General features: G+C 39.1%; 1 protein-coding gene across 3 annotated transcripts in view; it reads left to right on the top strand.

Annotated features, from left to right (window-relative positions):
- Pik3c2g (phosphatidylinositol-4-phosphate 3-kinase catalytic subunit type 2 gamma) overlaps window positions 1-19,846 on the top strand; it is a 324,648-nt gene that overhangs the window by 34,699 nt on the left and 270,103 nt on the right. For 2 of the 3 annotated variants that reach the window (XM_057780802.1, XM_057780793.1), the window contains exons 7-8: window positions 3,599-3,662; window positions 16,520-16,642. In XM_057780802.1, the coding sequence (XP_057636785.1) occupies window positions 3,599-3,662; window positions 16,520-16,642 (187 nt within the window). Of the gene's footprint in view, window positions 1-3,598; window positions 3,663-12,477; window positions 12,538-16,519; window positions 16,643-19,846 lie in introns of all 3 variants that reach the window. The other variant, XM_057780784.1, reaches the window with a different exon arrangement.

Below are 19,846 nucleotides of genomic sequence, written 5' to 3'. Positions count from 1 at the left end.
TCATAATTGATCCTTACACCTAAGTATGCCTGTGTTGCTTAGAATAGATGCATCAGAAAGTAAAAACAGAAGATTCCAGGGCTGTACTTTCTCTGGAATTAAATAACTATTCTGAGCAGAACCAGGAAGAAGCTGAAATGTAGGAGGTGTAACTCGGGTGTGTGTGTAAGGGGGTGGGGGGGCGTAAGTCTGAAGCAAAGCCTTCTGTAAAGATAGTCAAATTGGCTTGTGCTGTCTTGATGATAACTCAGCGTTTTCTGAAGCTAGTATTTGTTTTGCATGCATTTTCTTACCTAAATCTCCTCTCAGTGCTGTGGCGATCCATCTTATTTGCTTCAGAATCGAGGAAATGGAGGCTCTAAGAGGTCATATAAATCTCCAGGCTCCTAAGTCACTATTAGAGTGAGTGCTGAACTCAGGTGCAGTGGAATCTCCAAGGGCTGTATCTTTGCATTAAATCATTGCGTTCTTATATTGCCTTTCCCCATAACCACGCCCAAAACATCCAGGCTCATTCTGTACCATCATAATGTGGTTAGGGCAGAAAAGAAGTTCCAACACCATCCAATTCAAATTTTTTCTTCGCAAGAACCACATACGGGTTACTGGCAATATTAACCAAGGCAGCAACTTCATTTTTACTAACTAAATCTATCCATGGATTGTATAGAAACAAACACCAAAGAGGGAAATTGGAAGTAAGGTAGAGAGATAGCTAACTAACTAACAAGTTATTATGCAAATGGGAAACTCCTGGGAAAGGAAGTGTTACTTCCAACTGGTTTGTTTGAAGATTGCGACTTGGGCCTGGTTCTTGGGACACAGAATGAAGCAGCAAGGCTGTGAGAAAATGATCCCAAAGCTGGCACCCTCCTGTTCTTGTCTCACACTTGCCCTCATACATCTTGTGGTCTTCTGCCTTGCATAGATGTCCAAAGGGTTAAATCAGAGTAAAAATAATCCTACTGTAACAGCCTAGGTTCAGATTAAACTCCTCAACCTTTAGCTTTATCCTGAGAGTGTTAGACCATAATCTGAGTAGGCTGGAGGAGATACTACAACCCAGTATGTCTCCTCCTTTGTTATAGGAACATAAACAGTGAAGTTAAAAACAAAAAACACCAACAAAACAAAGTTATAACATAGATACAGAGCTACAGACATGAGCAGAACCAGGTCGAGCCTTCAATGAATGCTTCTATTTCATTCCAATCCATCTTTCTCCAGTGTAACCTGGTGCGGGTTCCTACCTTGTCTCGTGATAGCCACTGCATAAACAACACAGGGCCAACCCATTGATGACTAGAATAAAGACAGGATTTCCTTTGAGTCCTCTACCTAAAATGATTCATCTATTTCTTACAAGTTGAGGAAATTATTGACTAACAATATTTCCAGTTAGTTTTTTTTCTCTAAGATATATGCATGTATTTATAAACAAAGTGAAAGAATAGGTGTGTCCCTGGAGGTGCTTCTAGCACCGGGAGCAGATTTTATGTAAAAACACACTATTCTTTTCTTACCAGTCCACTGGCTTGTATAGACTTTATGTGTTTTGTCTTATAAATGACAGCTAAAGTGATAATGTGATAATGTGTGAGAAGGAAGCTACTATAAAATATATTAATGGGTTTTCCATGTATGTTTTTGTCTTTATAACTCATTATTCATTCCATTCAGAAATACTCAGAACAAATGAGATAAAGTTAATAATGTTTTAGAACGTGCTCTGAACAGCAAAGCTGGCAAGAACCCCTGCTCAAATCACATACATCCCACCTAAACATAGATAAGACTGGAGCAGTAAGAGAGGTTGGAAAAGAAATATGCAATAATCTGTTGCCTAGGACAAGCCCATCCATCATAAATACCTGCCCAGTGATTTTTAAGCCTACGTATTTAGTATTTCCCAGTACTAAAATTTACCATTGTCTGCTTATGAATTGCATTTGAGTTTTGTAGAGCAAACTGTTTCTCCTCTGGTCTTACATCAACACAGAAGTTTCTGTGACCCTAAAAGATGTGAACAGTTTGCCCTTCTAACAAGAAAGAGTTCAGTTTTGTAGTAGACATCTTCTGTGTGTCCTCTGACTCAGTGTTGACAAGATCTATGTGAAGGTGGTGTCACAAGGAAAATACATGGAGGGCTCAGAACCCACTGGAGACTCCCCAGCTACCGTCAGATGCTAATTATCACTGATATTTATGATCAACCAACTCTAAACTAAGGCCGTGTAATCCTCCTCTGAGGTTCATCATGGCATGAGGGACTCAAGAGTGCATGTTGATACTCATAAGACTGAGCTGATTCAAAAGAACAAGGAAAGAAGCAGAGACCCCAGCTCTCTGTAGGCACGTACCTCTCCCAGAAGTCTCCTGTGGTCAGCTATTTGCAAACACTGAGTCTTCAGACTTCCAAGGACCTTTGTTATATACACGTGATAGATCGTGTTACTGACTGTATTAGCTGTTGTGTTGGCTACTGTGATAAAATACCATGACACAGACAACTTAAGAAAAAGCAGGTTCTCCTGTAGTGGCCAAGATTTGAGGCTAAAATAATTATGGCAGAGATGTTAAGGTGACAGGAGACTGATGTAGCTGAATACATGCCTCTGTGGTCAGGAAGAACAGAAAGGTGAATACTGGTCTAGGACCCAAGGCTGAGGAATGATGATGCCACCACTTCCGGGACAGATTAGATCATCCCACTTTGATTAATATAATCAAGATAAGGCCTCATGGTCAAGGCCAGAGCCAGAGGCTAATCTAATATTAATAATTCCTCATGGGCGTGTCTCAAGGTGAATTTCCTAGTTGATTCCAGATCCTGTCAAGTTAACTATTAAAAAGATCACATAGGCCTTTAGTAACTAGTCTTCAACTGCCAGAGGTCGAGGAAAGACATACTAATCTTGCCAGATGTTTTCCACAACCAGTTCCTACATCATAGAGACTAGCATCTTGGGAGATCATGAAAGAGTTTATTTCAGCTCAGGTCAAGGGTACAGCCCATCATTATGGAGTCACAGCTGTGGGAGCTTGAGCAGAGGATCACATTGTCTGCACAGTAAAAGCAGAGAGGAAGGATATATGTGTTAACGCTCAGCATCTTAGATGGTCCAGAATCCCTCTTCTTGTAGAATGGACACACCCACAGTTGGTCATTCTATCTATCTCAGTTAAACCTAAATCAAAATATGCCCAGGAGACTTCTTATTCCCCAAAGTGAGTTTATATCCTGTCAAGTTGAAAATTAACACTAACAATCACACAATATCACCCCGGGAAGTATGATCTGTGCACCTTGTGGGAATGATGGGCTTGTGAAAAATGTTTGCAATTTTAAATATTTTAAAGGATAATAGATAAAGTGTGATAGAATTGAGGTAGTTGATACAAGAACTCTCTGAATTAGTTCTGAAAATCTATGAAAATAAATTGTAAGGTAAAATTTTAAGTAATATCAAATAATATTTATGTTCTGCCTAATAGAGAATCTTGGAAAAAAATAGAACTCATGATAAATGTCTGCACTAAAGATGTGACATTAAATTTCCATACAAATTTAATCAAATTATTGTTTTTCTCTTTATAGACAATGCCTTTCCACGGTAGTAAAGAAATACAGCTTCCATGTCAAAGAGCTACTGGAAAACCAGGTATTAACTTCCATAGTTTTAGCCACCTAGTCAATGAACATTTATTAAACATCTATGTTTTAAAAAAAAACTTTGCAAGTTTCTTAAGAAATTCAGATGGATAGAGAAGAGCCCACATTTCAAGAAGATTTCCATCCACCATGGGAATATAGAGTAATATACAGTAAAATGCTGTAGCTGCTACCAACATGCCATATGAACACAGGACATGCAAAAGCAAAAAGGACAATGAATATCACACATTTAAAGTATTTGTTGCAATATCAGCATGTGTTTCTTGGTCAGAGGTGAATGGTGTAAAATGGGGAAAATGTTCCACAAAGTAAAAATAGAAACAGAACCAGTGAATTGAGGAATAACTTGTTGGGTTGGGAAACTATATTAAGCCTTACGTGACTTCAACCACGTTCAAGGTGAGGAGCTGACAAGAGTTATGTAGATACTTGAATCTTATATAACCAACCTTATGACTTTTGATTTATCAGCTGATGAGAAAGGCCGTTGTTCATAGATGTACAATGACTGATAGGCGATTAGGGAGGCATCCCATTAGCCCAGCGTAAGAACGAAGGCCTGGTTCAGCATCATACTGCAAGATAGAGATGAGGTGAAATATGAAATTTGCATGATTAGGTGGAAGACTCGGGAAGCCTAAAATAACTGCAGATTTCCTGCCTGCAGCTGAATGCAGGGAGAGATCAATTCCAGAAAATAACGATGAGAGGAGAGGAAGGCTCAGCAGGAGAGAGTGATAGATTCAGTCCGAGGCTACTAAAATCTGGGCACCTGCTGGGCCTCTGGGTTGTGATCTCCATTAGGCACATCAAATCTGAGAGCTGCTTTTAGGGAAAGGCTGATGTTTCAAAAGAAAGACACGACACAGCCTCCCACAAGGCCCAGTAAATCCAACTTTGAGAAGATGCTCCTTCTTTTGTCGCGAATCAGCAGGATCAACAGGTCCATGAAAAGGTGATGGAGGAAGGTCATTGGTTAAAAATAAAGAAACTGCTTGGCCCTCATAGGTTAGAACATAGGTGGGTGGAGTAAACAGAACAGAATGCTGGGAGGAAAAGGAAGTGAGCTCAGACTCGATAACTCTCCTCTCTGGGGCAGATGCGATGAAGCTCCGACCCAGGATGGACATAGGCTAGAATCTTCCCCGTAAGCGCACCTTGGGGTGCTACACACATTATTAGAAATGGGCTAGTCCAGGTGCGAGAGTTAGCTGAGAAGAGGCTAGATATAATGGGCCAAGCAGTGTTTAAAAGAATACAGTCTGTGTGTTGTTATTTCGGGGCATAAGCTAGCCAGGCAACCAGGAGCTGGGGCGGCAGGAACACAGCCCGCAGCTCCTACTACAAAAAGGTGATGCTCTCAGGCTACTGATGATTCCAAGCAGGAATGAACATGGTCTTGATGTGGATGCAGAACTTGTATATGAATGTGAATTCTATACAAATAATTAGCAATATGGGGATGGCAGTACAATTTTACACCTAATCTTCCTTCCTGAAGTCTATATTCTCTCTACTGGAATTCTTTTTCTTAGGCCTATCTTGAACTTGAAATGTAAAGATATGGAGCATCAGTGGAAAAACATGACACTGATTTTTAAATTTTTCTATTTACTTTTCTCTCATACAATACATTCTGACTGAAGCCTCCTCTCTCTCTTCCCCTCCCTCCAATTCCCTCCCCACCTCTCCTCTCCCCAGATCCACTGCTCCTATATTTTCCTTCAGAAAAACAGCAGGCTTCCCAGGGATATCAATGTAATTTGGCACAATAAGGTGTAATAAGATTACACACAAACCCTCATCTCAAGGCTAGAGGAGGCAATTCAGCAGAAGAAAAGGGGTCCCAAGAGCAGGCAGAAGAGTCAAAGACACCCCCACTCATACAGTTATTTCATAAAACAGTCATAAGTGAGTCCTGGGAGACATCTCAATAGATCAAGTGCTTGCCATTGCAAATATGAACACCTGAGTTTGGATCCCCAGCATTCAGGCTAAAAGCTGAATACGGTAGCACACATCTGTAACTCCAGATCTGGGGAGGCAAAGACAAGGTGATCTTGAAAGCTCACTGGCCAGGCCATTCAATTAACGCAGTGAGCTTCAGGTTCTTCAAGAGACCTTGTCTCAAAAAGTACAGTACAGAAAGACTTAGGAAGACTCCCAAGCATCAACTTCTGCCTTCACAGGCACACACGTGTATCCATTTTCTCTCTTTCCCTCTCCCCTCTCTTTCTCCCCCCCCACATATATACGAGCATATATATACATATATATGCTCACATACACAAAGTTTTATAAGTTGTTCTTTTTTAAACTTGATTTCTTCAATCTCATAATAATCTTTCTAAGGTAGAATTTGCAATTTGTCAAGGCCTAAGGCACATCAAGACTTCAATCATCTATGCAGAGACAATCCTAATGGTTAGCGAGCTAATGAAGAGCTGAGTTGTCTTAGCTGAACATCTCCGTGCTGATAGAGTGTTGTAGGCACCTCCATTCCACATACACATGCTCAGACTTCGGAGGATCTATAACATTTCTGGCTTTCCAAATTTAGAAGCTTGACGGCATTGCTCAAATAGGAAACCATCCATGTATTCACTTTGAAGGAAACCATAGGCTTCTGTTAATTTTTCCAATATAACTAAAATATTGGCAAAACATCAAAGAAACACTGTCTTCACATTGTCACTAGCAGATCACAGCCATCACTTGCCAATGGATTAAGTTAGAAATAGGCCTCGGTGCCTGCCTGTAGGTTTCCAGATAAACGCAATCCAAAACAAAGAGCTTTCTTTTAGATTTAATTTGTAAAGTTGTGTGTCTTTCTGGGTATATGCACATGAGTGCAGATGTCCTTGGAGGATAAAAAAGGGTACCTGACTCTCTAGTGCTGCATTCTAAGTGGTTGTCAGTCACCTGACATGGATGTCGAAAACTTCACTTGGGTCCCCTGTCCAGGTACATGTTCTTAACCTCTGAGCCATCTCCGCAGACTTATCAAAAGTTTCTGAGATGGGTTTCTGAAGGGGAGCATGCAGATCAATGTGTGGGGGCAGACTGCAACATTGCCAGTTCTAAGTGCTGCACCTGCTTATTGACGAGTGAGTTAAGCAGCATTCTATGGAGACCTCGGTGTCACACCACCTGCTTCCTTGACAAATAACATGTCATTCATGTCCCACACAACATCAGTTTGAAAAACAATGTTTCCCCAACCTCTTACAAACTTAGGTTATTATGTATGGTTTGAAAACAACACAACAAAGCCCCAGTTAGACAAATGTCATGAATATTTCTGAATAATGTGGCTAATTTAAACTGATAGATATGTTTGTTCCTTGAAGTAATTATTTCAGCATATTTTAGACTTTGTTCCTTTCAGATTGGGAGACCTGGCTTGTGCCTTAAGTGACTCATTGTGCAGATAGGTTACATGGAAACTTTCCACTGGAAACTTTCCTCCTCAGTTCCACTCTGTGGATATTTTGATTTTTTTTTTTTTAGAAATATAACTTTGAATCCATTCTGTATCTTTTATTTATCTTTAAAATTTGAGAGAAATGAAAACTAAAGCATTTCCCCCAAGAATATTACTGAATGCTTACGTGATGTCAATAATAGAATGTTTTGCTCACTAGATAATGAGAGGGGGTACGTGACCTTTGCTGTAGGAAGTCTTACAGCTAGTGGTTACCCACCCACTGGGGCATGACCTCTTATACTATATATGCCGATGTAGAGCATGCATCCAGCCTATTTTCCGAGGTTGCATGATTTGTTTTCTGATCTCCATTCAAGCAAAAAAGTCTGATTTGTGAGTCTAGCCCTAAATAAATAACCATCTATTTCTCAATTCTGAGCTAGTGTGGGATTTGTTATAAGCGGCCATCACAAGTCTTCCCTGAACTGGATGAGGACCTGGGTTGAGATTGGGCACATTTACACACATAATTCCTAGGGTGGATTCTATTCATCTCAACACACTATAAAGTCATATCTTTCCCTAGCTGAAATAATTGACTTGTTGTTCAAAATTACTTCTTACTGGGACATTTCAACACTTTGCTAAGTTTTGACTGAAGTGTCAATCAGAACTTTTATAGATAAGTAATCCCAATGATCAATCAGAGAATCTAATTGCAGAGCACATAGCTAAGATTGCATGAGATCAACTCATGCTTTGAAATGTGGTTTGACTCTATGCAATGTCTACATGGTCTAGGAGGGCCTAACAGCCCCCTTCCCTGGTCTTTCCACTATCTGGCCCACGATCCACAGACTGTATCAAGGCAATGATCAAAAGAATAATTCATCTTTTATATTCACTTAAATGGCTCAGGATAAATAAGTACATGCACCTCACACATGCTCTGCCTCTAAAGCTATTAACCACCCAGAGAGGAAGAAAACTCAAAAATCTAAGGCAAAGTATTATTACAGGCTACAAGAACACATGTTATAATTTTTTAGAAGTGAAACCCTCTTAGTCACATCAAATAAACCAGTAGATATTCAGAGTGTCCAATTTCAAACATAATTTAAGCATAGTTACAGTCAGGTTTAAATTCAGAAACAGAACTTTCTGTCAACTCCAACACTATAAAGGGATTTTACCTAGCCTTCCTAGTTCATATTCCTCATTGCTAGAGTAGAGAAAATAAAATATAATACAGGGATATCTTTAAAGATGAGTGAGAAGGACTCATGTAATATGTTTCTCAAAGGGCAGTGACTGGAAGAACATCCAGAGAAGGACGAGTCAGGTGTTATCGTCATTGTACTGCTCTTGCAGCCACCATTTGAGAGGAGGATAATAGAGAATCCAGGACAGAGTTGACAAGTTTATAATCACAATCAGAAAAAAAAAATAATAAAAGGCTCAGGAAAGGAGTAAAAAAAAAATCATGAGAAGAAAATAAAAATATAAACAGACCTTGAGAACCAGTAAAGAGATCAGATAAACAGAAGCTGGGTAGGAAAAAAAATCAGGTCATAGGAAATAGGGCACAATTACAGAAATGAAGCTTTCCTTAGCAGAAATGTAAGCCAGACGGAAATGACTAAATGTCAGAGCTATTATGTAAAGAATACTCACCCTCAGACTGAAGAAACACAAAAAAGAATGAAGAAGTACACTTAAAAGAAATAACACACTGGCTCAGAATTGAGAAAAATAGATCGTTATTTATTTAGGAGTAGACTCACAAATCAGAATCCTCTGCTGGAATGGAGAATAGAAACCAAATCCCACAGCTGGAAAAGAGGCTGAACGCATGCGCTACATCGGCATAAATAGTTTAAGAGGCCACGCCCAGTGGGTGGGTAACTACTGGCTGTAGGATTTCCTACAGCAAAAGAAGTCTCAGTCTCTGTCGTTGAAGTGGAAGAGTGTGCACAGCCAAGAATCTGGGATGCTAGCGAGAGCAACAGCACCAGAGAACTTTCTGGAGAAAAGCAAGCACCATTGTCTACACTCTCTGGGGTTTAGCAGCTTGTTATGTATCACGGGAAGAACATGTAGTAATGGAAATACAGAACACAGACTACTTATATGATGGACACTGCCTAAGGACCACGTACTGCTGGCATCGTAGGCTCTGTCTGGGTCCTTTGGTCTTCTTCAGAAGACATGCCCTTTGTGCCCACAAGATGGCTCAATCTGTCGCTTATAAAGGCCCCTGCCATCATGTCTGACAGCCTGAGATGGATCCTGGTAACCCACATCGTGAAAGGAGAGAACCTGTGCTACCCATCCTGTGCTCAGGCCTTCACATTCTTGCAATGGAACACACCACCATCACACTACATACACCAATGAAGTTAATACTTTTTGAAAGATTTTAAAGAAGTATCCTTTGATAGAAAGTGTTTGTTTTTTTTTCTCTTTGTCATCACTAAACTATGCATTCATTAGTAATTACAGATCTCTGTGTCCTTTTGTTTTTTTGTATATTAATGAAATCAAAGCTTATATATACATTATTGTGCATATTATATGTTATATATATATTATAATATTCACCTTGCTCCATGTGGTGGTTATATGTTCAATTTTAAGTGTTGAATAGTATTCCATTAGAAAAATTGACCTCAGATTATGTCCTATACTGTTAGCAGACATTACCAATAATTTTTCTGGGATATAAATTTAGGACTATTCATGCATAGCTAAGTTTATTTATATTTCACAACACAGGAGAGATTCTCTTTTTAACCAATGTGTGATAGACTCCAACTTGATGCATATGTTATGATGTTCAGTATTAATTTTATTTATTAACAAATTCATGATTATTTACTTTTGAATGAATGTAATAATCATCTTCAATATTTTATAACACACATGTTGTAAGCCACCTGTTGTAGGTTCTGGGCACCAAACTCAGATATTTTGCAAAAGCAGAGGGTGTCTTAACCATGGAGCTGTCTCTACAGCTCTTTAGTTTATGCTTAAATCTAAGTTTACAATTTTATATTTTATGATTTTTATATTATTAACTGAAGATTGGCTTCCACAGATTTGCAAATTTTGCTCATTTTTTCCTGGGATTATTTACAACTTTCTGCCTTTTAATTCTATGTTCCATTTCAAATTGCTCTTTTTGTGTTTAAAGTGGTAATCCTTGAATTTTTAAATTCTTTGATATTTTTATACTTGCATGCAATGAATTTGATTTTTTCCAGGCCCTATTAGCTTCTCTCATCCCTCCTCTCTTTCACACCTAACCCCATTTCTTCTTTCCCTCATATTTTAATGTCTTGTCCTTTGTTCTGACTTGGTTTATGGGTGTGTGAAACCCACTGTGATTAGTACAGGTCACCTGCATAGGCATGGATGAGGGGTTAGTGACTGGAGTGCAGCAACTTAGTAGTGACTATACTACCAAAGGAAATGAACCTTGTTCCCTTCCCTAGCACATTCAACTTCCCATCGTTCCTCTGTGAGGGGTGGTACTTCAGAACACACAGTTTCCCAGTGCTTCTTTATTTATATTTTACGTCCATAGCAGGTTGTTCATTTATTTAAAATAATTTGCTCTCCTCAATTGCAGGAGCTTGGCACAATTTTGGAAAACTACTAGCCAAGTGGTTGCAGATCAGGTTCTAAATGACCTGTCCTGCTCTGTGTTTATTTTATTTCATTTTATGTGCACAAGTGTTTTGCATACATGTATGTGTATCACATAGTACATGTATCTGTGGAAGATAGAAGGAGGCTTCAGAGCTCCTGGAAGTGGAGATGGTTGTGAGTCACATGTGGGTGCTGGGAACCACACCCAGATCCTCTGGAAGAACAGACAGTGCTTTTTACTGCTGAGACACTTCTCCAGCAAGTTTTTATATCATGTTGGTAGTTATTTAATCCCCACGTTTTTACAGAAAGTGGTGACACGACATGATAGCAATTTTGCTGTGTTATTATTCTTATCATGTGTCTTTCTTAGGTACCTTGCTAAGAATACTGTTGAGCCTACGGATGTATTTTAAGAAAATTGGTGTATTATCCTTGGCATAACTAATATCTACGTTTTTTTATTGGTTGAATGCTAGGCAGCATTGTAGAACAACATTAGATACTGAGGTAAATTCCACTGAAACCTGAAAATGGTTAGCTTTCTCCTGCAATGCTATTGATATATAGAGCAGATGCAGTCCATCAAGATACTGGTACTGACTGTCATCTCCACACTTCCTCTTCCTTCTGAAATCTTCTCTCTTTGTTTATTACTAAATGGTTTATTCCTTTGGCTCTGAGGTAAAGAGAGGTTTCATTTGTAAGAGTCAAGCATAGTCTCACGTAGACTTTGTACCTGATCTTCAGATCTAGGATCTGCACTTCCTAGGTACAGCAGGTAAATCCCCCCTGTGTCTAGACATAGTCTTCTGCAGTAGAGGGTCTTGCCATCAGTGCCTGACCTGGAGCTGACATACAGTAAGATCCTGGAGTCAAGGCTGGGCTTCTCCTGTGCAGTGGTTTAACTTCAAATCTTCTTTCATTAACAGACAGCAGTCACATGTGCTCTATCTATTTCTCATTTGTTTGCTACTTCCTAAAAGCAAAGCCTGGTACCTGCACCCAAGAGACAACTGGTTTCTGCCCCTGCATCCAGGAATCAAGGGATTTTAATCTTATGAAATAAGTCCACAGTGGTGAACAGGACTTTGTGCCTGCTCCCGGACATCCCTAATCACCCACACACTTATTCTGCATGGATCTTCAGTTCCAAATGGCACAGTAACTCAAGCCTAGTCACGGAGAATTTCTTTTAAATGCCCCTCCTGTCCTCTGATCCACTCGAATGGTGGTTGCCCCCTCTACTACTATATCAAAGCTTAAACATCTGGTGAGCCCCATGTCTACTGTTAGTCTCCGTGATTATGATCACCCGGTTACCTTGAGATCTCACATCTCTATAGAGGTTTTAACAATTTACAGCTTTGTATGTAATGTGGCAGCTGCTTTCACTTTTCACAATGGGCCTAATATTCTGCATTTCATGCCAAAGTTCTTCTTCAGAGAAAATATTCATCTCTTCGAAGAAAAAATTCATGGCAGAAAAAAAATGGAAAGGAAAGCATCCTAAACTCTCAGTGTGTCTCTGAATTCATGAATGGATTTTGATCCTTTCAGGCAGCATGTTTAAACAGACAGGCGTTTGGTTTCTGTGAAGGCTGGAAATGGGTAAAGGATTGACTGTGTGACTATTTAGATACTGTCCGCCTTTGTCTCTGTCTCCACTACAGAAGCCTGTTGACTTTCTTTCACTTGAGTGATGCTTCATTCTCTTTTCCAGGAGGATCTGGAGGAGAAGCATTTGTCAGCCGTGTTTTCCAATGCTCCCAATCCTATCCAGGTGTGTATTTTTATTGTCTAAAGCATCAGAATGCTGAGCCCATGAGGCCTGTGACACCTCAAATATCTCTGAAGAAAAATCCAGAACATGTCTTACAGAACAATTTGTGGTTTTACTAACTCAAAGGATCAAAGTCAGGAGGACTTTAACCCAGTCAAAACTCCTGTGGATTGCAGAACTCCTCTGTCAACTTCCCCGATGTTTTCGTGCCTGTAAGTGGAAGAGTTCAATCCTCCTGGGGCTGCCTACTCAATTCTTAAGCCATTACTTTTGAGAAAGCTCTCTTATCATATTGATCCAAAATTCACTTTCCTTTATATGTGAATACAGGACTTTCATAGGATTTGACTATCTAAAAAATTTTATTCCTAACCACTGTGTTTGCGTATGTGTGTGTACACATATGTATATGTGCCGGTATTTATGTGCATGTATATACACGTGTTTGTGTGCACACATATATGTCTATAAATATGTGCATGAATGTACTGTGTGTACATGTGTGTATATATACACATACATCAGATACTACACCCCCTACCCCCCCATAAACACATATGTTTGAGTATGGTTGGAAAGTGTGTCCACACAGATGTTTTGGGTTTGCTTCTGCTTGAGTTCACAATAGTAATAACCTCTGGAATAGCTGCTTTTTACTAATTGTAACTGGCAATTTAGCAAGAGACAACTGAAGGCGAAAGGGTTAGTTGTGTTTCATGGTTTGAGAAGCTACTCTCCACTCTAGTAGCAGGCATGGCAGCAACCAACTCCTGATAGTGTGGGGTAATTGACCAGAACCTTCCATCTCTCCTCATAGCCTAAAACATAAAGAGGGGACTTGGGATGAAGGAAGGGCTAACCTGTAACCTGTAAGCCCTGCCACCAAGCACTTCTAGCAGACAAGCCCCAGCTCCTATAGGTTTTATGACCTCTCCCAAGAGCCCCACCAGTTAGAGGACTAGGTCTACAAACACACAAGCCTCCATGGACCCTTCTGCATCCAAACCACATTGACCTACGATCATTCTTAAAACAGAATCCATATAAACAATATAGGTTAATATCTTCAGATTTGTATAACAAGAGATGTCACCATCAATTTTTCAGATAAAAGCTGTGGCCAGGAAGCAGCATTCTTAGAAGTTCTCTCTCAGGCATGTCTTCTTTTGCCCTTCACAGGTCATTAGCCACCCGGTGTCCTCTGTCCATGTCTGGGTCTTAGCTTCAAATCATCCCTTCCCCCATTCCATCCAAATATCTGAGGTTTCATCTATCAGTACCTGTCAGAACGTGAGTCAGAAACATTATGTCCTCATGTCAGAACCTGCATTTTGATAGTTTCCTCAGGCAACTGAAGTGGACCAGTGTTTGAGCAGAAGCACAGACAGGAAGATGCCTCTAGCTGTCTGTCATCTAGAGAACTAATCGATCTATATTACGAGCTAAGCTGCCCATCCACTCTCATCTGAGCATATAGGGTTTGTGTGCATGTGTGTAGAATATTTGTGTTTCTTCATCTGACAGTTGCAAGAGCTAGGACCTTTTTCTACTTTGCTTGGGTAGCTCCTGATGTGTGTTCAAAAATACCTGAATCAGATGACACTCCTAAAAAATCTTGTGGTGTCTGAAACTCTGCTGAGCTTAAAGTGCTCCCCCAGTGTACATGTATGTGCATATGAATGCACTTGTATATGTGTGTTTGATATGAGTTATGTGAGGTCACTCTCATCTGTGTAGTAACCTGTGGAGGCCAGAAGTCAACACAGGGCATCTCCTTTAAAGACATACTCCACAACTGTTACAGAGTAAACTAGCTTCCACATTTCCAGAGACCCAAGACAACTCAGAATTTTCATTTTAATTGGTAATATTTATGCATCTTTTAGAATATACATCAGTTGACTCTTCCTAGTATACAGATGAGAAAGCACCACTCACCTAATCTTATGGAATTCTACTCCTCACCTCACTAGTTATCTGTGCAGAATATATTAGGTCTGATTTCATTTATAAACCACAACATATGTGAAAGGCTCAAGATTAACATTAGAATGTTATCATTTGTGAATGTTTTAATTGTTTCTCTCCTTTAATCTTGAGAACAACCTTCTAATCAATTACAATTGTTCCTACTGTAGAGAAGACATTGTCTAGACATATGGACATTAATACTCAATGATGATTACGGGTAGAACATGAAGCCGTATCCTAGAGCTGTCCTGACCTCAGTAACTGTGTTGACATTTCGTTAACATGAGAGTGATCTTCTATGGGGCAATCCAGTTTGTCAAGTCCAATCTTAGTCACGAGATACTACAAATTGCAACCAAGGGTTGATGATGTGCACAGAAAATGCAACCTTAGCTCTCTAGCTATTAGAGGAGTGTGTGTCTTTTGGTTTATTTTATCAACTAAATTGGATTCTGGTACCCACATCGTTCTCAGTATGTCCACTTGTGATGAGTCACAGTCATGAAGCAGCTGACTCCACCCCCCCAGGAATTACTCATTGCTATTTCTTCTCCATGCTAAAATGAACAGCTGTATATTTTCAATCTGTGAAACACTAAGAGCAAATCTTAACTCAACATCAACCTCTTATATTTGCTCATTAGTGGGGTTAGTAGATGTCCATGAAATGCCTAATTTTCCCCTGTGGTAGTCATTAATTATGTGCCCCAATTTTCTTTCCAGTGCTTTAAATCATACTAGGAAAACATTCAGAAGGGATTTTCTTTTCCACTAAAAAGAAGAAATTGTGTCCTATTAGTATAAAAACTTGTGATGTAAAATTTAATTAATGTTCTGTTAAGAAAATATTCCAGAATAAGCAGGTTTAAGGATTTTTTTATGCTGCAAGTCTTTATCTTTGTCTCACTTACCTTCATATTTTATTCCCCCCTCCTCTATCTTATCCTGTCTTTTTTTTAAAATATTTATTTATTTATTATGTATACAATAGTCTGTCTGTGTGTATGCTTGCAGGCCAGAAGAGGACACCAGACCTCATTACAGATGGTTGTGAGCCACCATGTAGTTGCTGGGAATTGAACTCAGGACCTTTGGAAGAGCAGGCAATGCTCTTAACCACTGAGCCATCTCTCCAGCCCCTCATCCTGTCTTTTATCTCACATTTTATTTTACATGTTAAGTCAGATTTAAGTCAGTAAAGCAGTTATGTGAAGTGGATACTGTTTCACGCTCTTCATTTACATTTTGTGAAATGTCACTGTGATTGCTTAAATAAAGAGATGCATGGCCAATAGCTAGGTAAAAGATGCTAAGCACAACTTCTGGGGACAGAGAGGCCTTGCGGAAAAATAAAGAGAGGGTCGTCAGCCTGACACAGAGGAAGCAGGACATGCAGGAAAAGAGGTAAAAACCATGAGCCATGTGACAGCACTTAGATGAAAAGAAATGGGTTAATTTAAGTTATAAGAACTAGTTAGAAACAAACCTAGGCCAAGGCCTAGCTTTCACAATTAATAATAAGTTTTCATGTCTTTATTCGGGAGGTGGTGGTACAGAGAAAGACTCATTACATATGGCGTCCAACATGGGGGCTCGAATATCCAAACACAGGACCTGAGAAAGCTAAGAAGATTCCTGACAAGGAGCCAGATGAAGCTTCTTAGTCTTGCAGTCTGCAGGCTGGTGATTAGCATACAGAAGCATGGAACCAGCCACCAGTGTTATGTCCTGACTTGAGCCACATGGTGGTAGCTGGCACAGCAGTTAAAGATTTGTCTCAAGCAGTCAGAGAATGTTGAAGATTATTACAGTAAAGCCAGGTCCAGACACATAAAACCACTAAAAAGGTACAGTATATTTAAAAATGGACTTAGATGCTGAAGAAAGAAAAGAAAATGAATATAGTCATAAAAAATAAAAACCACCTTCCATTCTACTCCATCTTCATGAGAAAGAGGTCAACGGAAGATGAATTTTAATAAACTATGGTACCTGATCTTGTCATCTGCAGACACATGTGAACAATGTTACTGAAGAAGTTAAAAATATATGCCGTGTTCTGGGGTGTGTTGAAACCAAGCAGGTTTCAGATGCAGTGAAAAATCTAAATCTACTTCAGAAGAGACAACCGCAGGTAAATATATTCAATTGGTACAGTATAATTAAACCTGCATGCAACAATCAATTAAAGACAATGAAATGTTTTTACTACTGGAAATCATATGTCTGTGTGCACATGTGTGTTTGTATGTGCACATACAGAATAAGTCAATTATTCGTGGGTACGGGCAGCTCAACTATGTTACACCAAAGAGTTTCAATTAAATTAAAAAAGACGTTTCTAACACACTGACACTTGGGAAATTTGTGACTTTCCCCAAACTCTTCAATGTGAGCTCACTGGTGTGTCAGAAGATACACTGCACAGTGTTCAGTAGCTGTGTGTATGGGCCGATGATGGTACAGAGATGTGTATGGGTCTCATGCATAGGTACAGAGCTGTCCAGCCAGAAGAAGGAGATTGTGTCTGTATTTTCTCACAGAAGGCGAAACAGACACTGATGCTGTGAGCTCTGAGGGAAATCTCTGGGAATTTTACCCTGTACTATTTAATACTTGGAAGGGTTTTATGCAAGTTTTTAAATATGTGGAATAAAGGGAAGTTTCCACTGTGAGTGCCAATCAAAAACCATATTCAAGAAATCCATTCACACATGTCTGTTACTCTAGCAAACAACAAAACAGAAATAGAACAATCATAGCAATATAAAAATAACATTAACAGTAGCAACATGATAGTCCCCTCCACAACATGCGAAAATCCCATCTGTATTAACACATCCCATGTATCATGGTCACTCTATACAGGATCACTGGTGATAAGGTTTAATTTATAAAATAGACGTGTAAAGAAACCAATGAAAATGATAAAGTATAGCAATGTAATTGCATATTATAACATATAACACTACTGTAAGCATCATTATTCTGACTCATTGAGGCCAATGAGTCTAATATGGTTACTTGAACACAAATATCCAAAACCATGACAGCTAATTTTGCAATTCAGATGTTACTAAGTGACTGATGGGTGAGCAGCAAATACTGTGTGGATGCTGGGGATAGAAGGATGAGTTTGGCCCTGGGTAGTAAGGAGTTGAAGAGGGAGGGCTCTCATTTATTACTCAGAATAATGTCAAACATAAAATTTGTGAATCATTTATTTCTGGAATGTCTTACTAATACATTCAGAATGGGTTTGACCACAGGCTGCTTGGACCTCATGGCAGAGGAACTATTACAGTTAACATTTGATAAATATTACTCATTTTATATAATCTTATTCTACGTCAACCCTTTCACATTACAATGCCATAAATTTGGTATTAGCATGCTCACTTTATTATTCAAATCAATTGCACACGGTGTTTGGGTGTAAAGGATTAATACATGAATTCTTTATCTGCATGGAGAAGAAGAACAAAGATGATACTACTTTTAAATATATTAGTCTAGAAATTCTCAAAAACTTAATTTCAAATATGCCTAATTATTTTTACTGAATATGGAAGTAATTATGCTGCCTGCTTATGTTGCTGACACCAGAGTGACTATACAAAGTCAGTAATTGAATGCAAGGCTACATCTTGTTTTAATCAGAAGTTGTTTTGTGATTAAAAATGGAAGTAAATAATTTATTTGTATTCTGTGAACAGTGATGGTGACAATCCTAAAATGTCCCAGACACAGATCACCAAATATGCTAAAAATAAACATTAGCTAAAAACTGAAACATCTATGCATTAATAACAGCCATGTTTAAAATAATCAATAATCCCCAAGTTTAATGTTTAACAATGATTTTCGTTCTGAATTTTCTGTAGTGAAGAAATCTTCTTTTTTACTTTCCCATTTATTGAGTTACTTTCCTGTGTCTATGGCAGAATGTCTGAAAAATCACAGTAAGGAAGGAAGTGTCTATTTGCAGTCACAGCTCAAAGAACGATCCATCAGCATAGGGTAGTTGAGGCATCAGGAGCTGAACATAGCTGGTCATGTTGCCTTTGAAGGCAGGACAAAGAGAGCAATGAACACAGGTTGCTGCTCAGCTCCCTCCCTCCATTTACATAGTCCAGGACTTCAGGCTGGGAATAGCACCATCTGCAGTAGTAGCTAATACAACCTGCACTCAAAGGCTAAAATAACCTAGAGAATCCCTCATCAGGATACCCATGGGCTTGTGTCCTAGGTGAATCTAATCTTTAGATTGTGTCAAGTGAATAGTCACCACTAACCATCACACCACTAGTACAGAAGCAAGTGAAATGACTATGTAGTGTCTAAGCTGTATTTTGTATGGATATCAAGATCTGTGGTCTTCACATGTGATAATAAGATGAGAAACATGATGGGCCTACATTTAATTTGATTGTATTGTTCTCCTTGTGCCAGGACAGAAATCAAATAATGCTGTGGTCTTGAAAAGCATGCCACCCATGTATTCTGAAAATAAATATTTCTATAAACTTTATAATTGAAAAATTCTCTGATGCCACTAAATAATGTCAATCCAGAATGCCAAACCAGTGAGAATTATCTCCCAACAAATAAATCATGTCTTTTTGGTCACCACACTTTGGCGACACTGCAAGCATCTGGAGCTGATAACAAAAAACAATGATCGTGCATTGCTGCAAATGTGACAGGGATCCAAACTCTCCGATTTCCTGAGTTAGATTGTGAGAAATCCATTTACCTCTCTGGTTTTCCTTGGTGGAAGTTAAATCAGAAGCACTGTTAACACCTGAAGGTGGTGCGGATGCTTCTTGTGGAAGCTCTGAGTCTCCATGCCCAAGGTCAGGAGGTTTAAGTCACATAAGCCCCACCCCTGCCCCCATCATCTCATGGCCATTAACTTGTCTAGTCATTTTATGACAAGCACAGACCTTTGTCACAGCAGACCAAACATGGATTTGTATCTTCACTGAAGAGAACATTTGGCTAGATTTAAAATTTTTTTGATGAAGATGCTCTTCACATGATATTAAAGTTCTCTAAGGAATGAAATGCCTGGTCTTCCTAATGAGTCATTTCCTAATTCCCCTAAAAACAAAAACACTAAAATTTTCTCCAAGCTACTATACTTCTCCGTAAATCTGAAGCTAAAAGAACCCATTATGGGAAAATTGGCTATTTCCAGGGAACGCCATGAGCAATTATGCCCAAGCAAAGCTTAGATTTATGCACTACAGTCCTTTTGTGCTTATGAACTGAATGTGTGATTTTTTTCTTAACAACTGAACTCATATATAGTCGCATATTTTCATGAAGGAAATGA

This window comes from Chionomys nivalis, chromosome 1, assembly GCF_950005125.1.
Source record: "Chionomys nivalis chromosome 1, mChiNiv1.1, whole genome shotgun sequence".
Lineage (NCBI taxonomy): Eukaryota > Metazoa > Chordata > Mammalia > Rodentia > Cricetidae > Chionomys > Chionomys nivalis.
The sequence above is the reverse complement of the archived record's forward strand: the minus strand, read 5'-3'. Positions and strand labels throughout refer to the sequence as shown.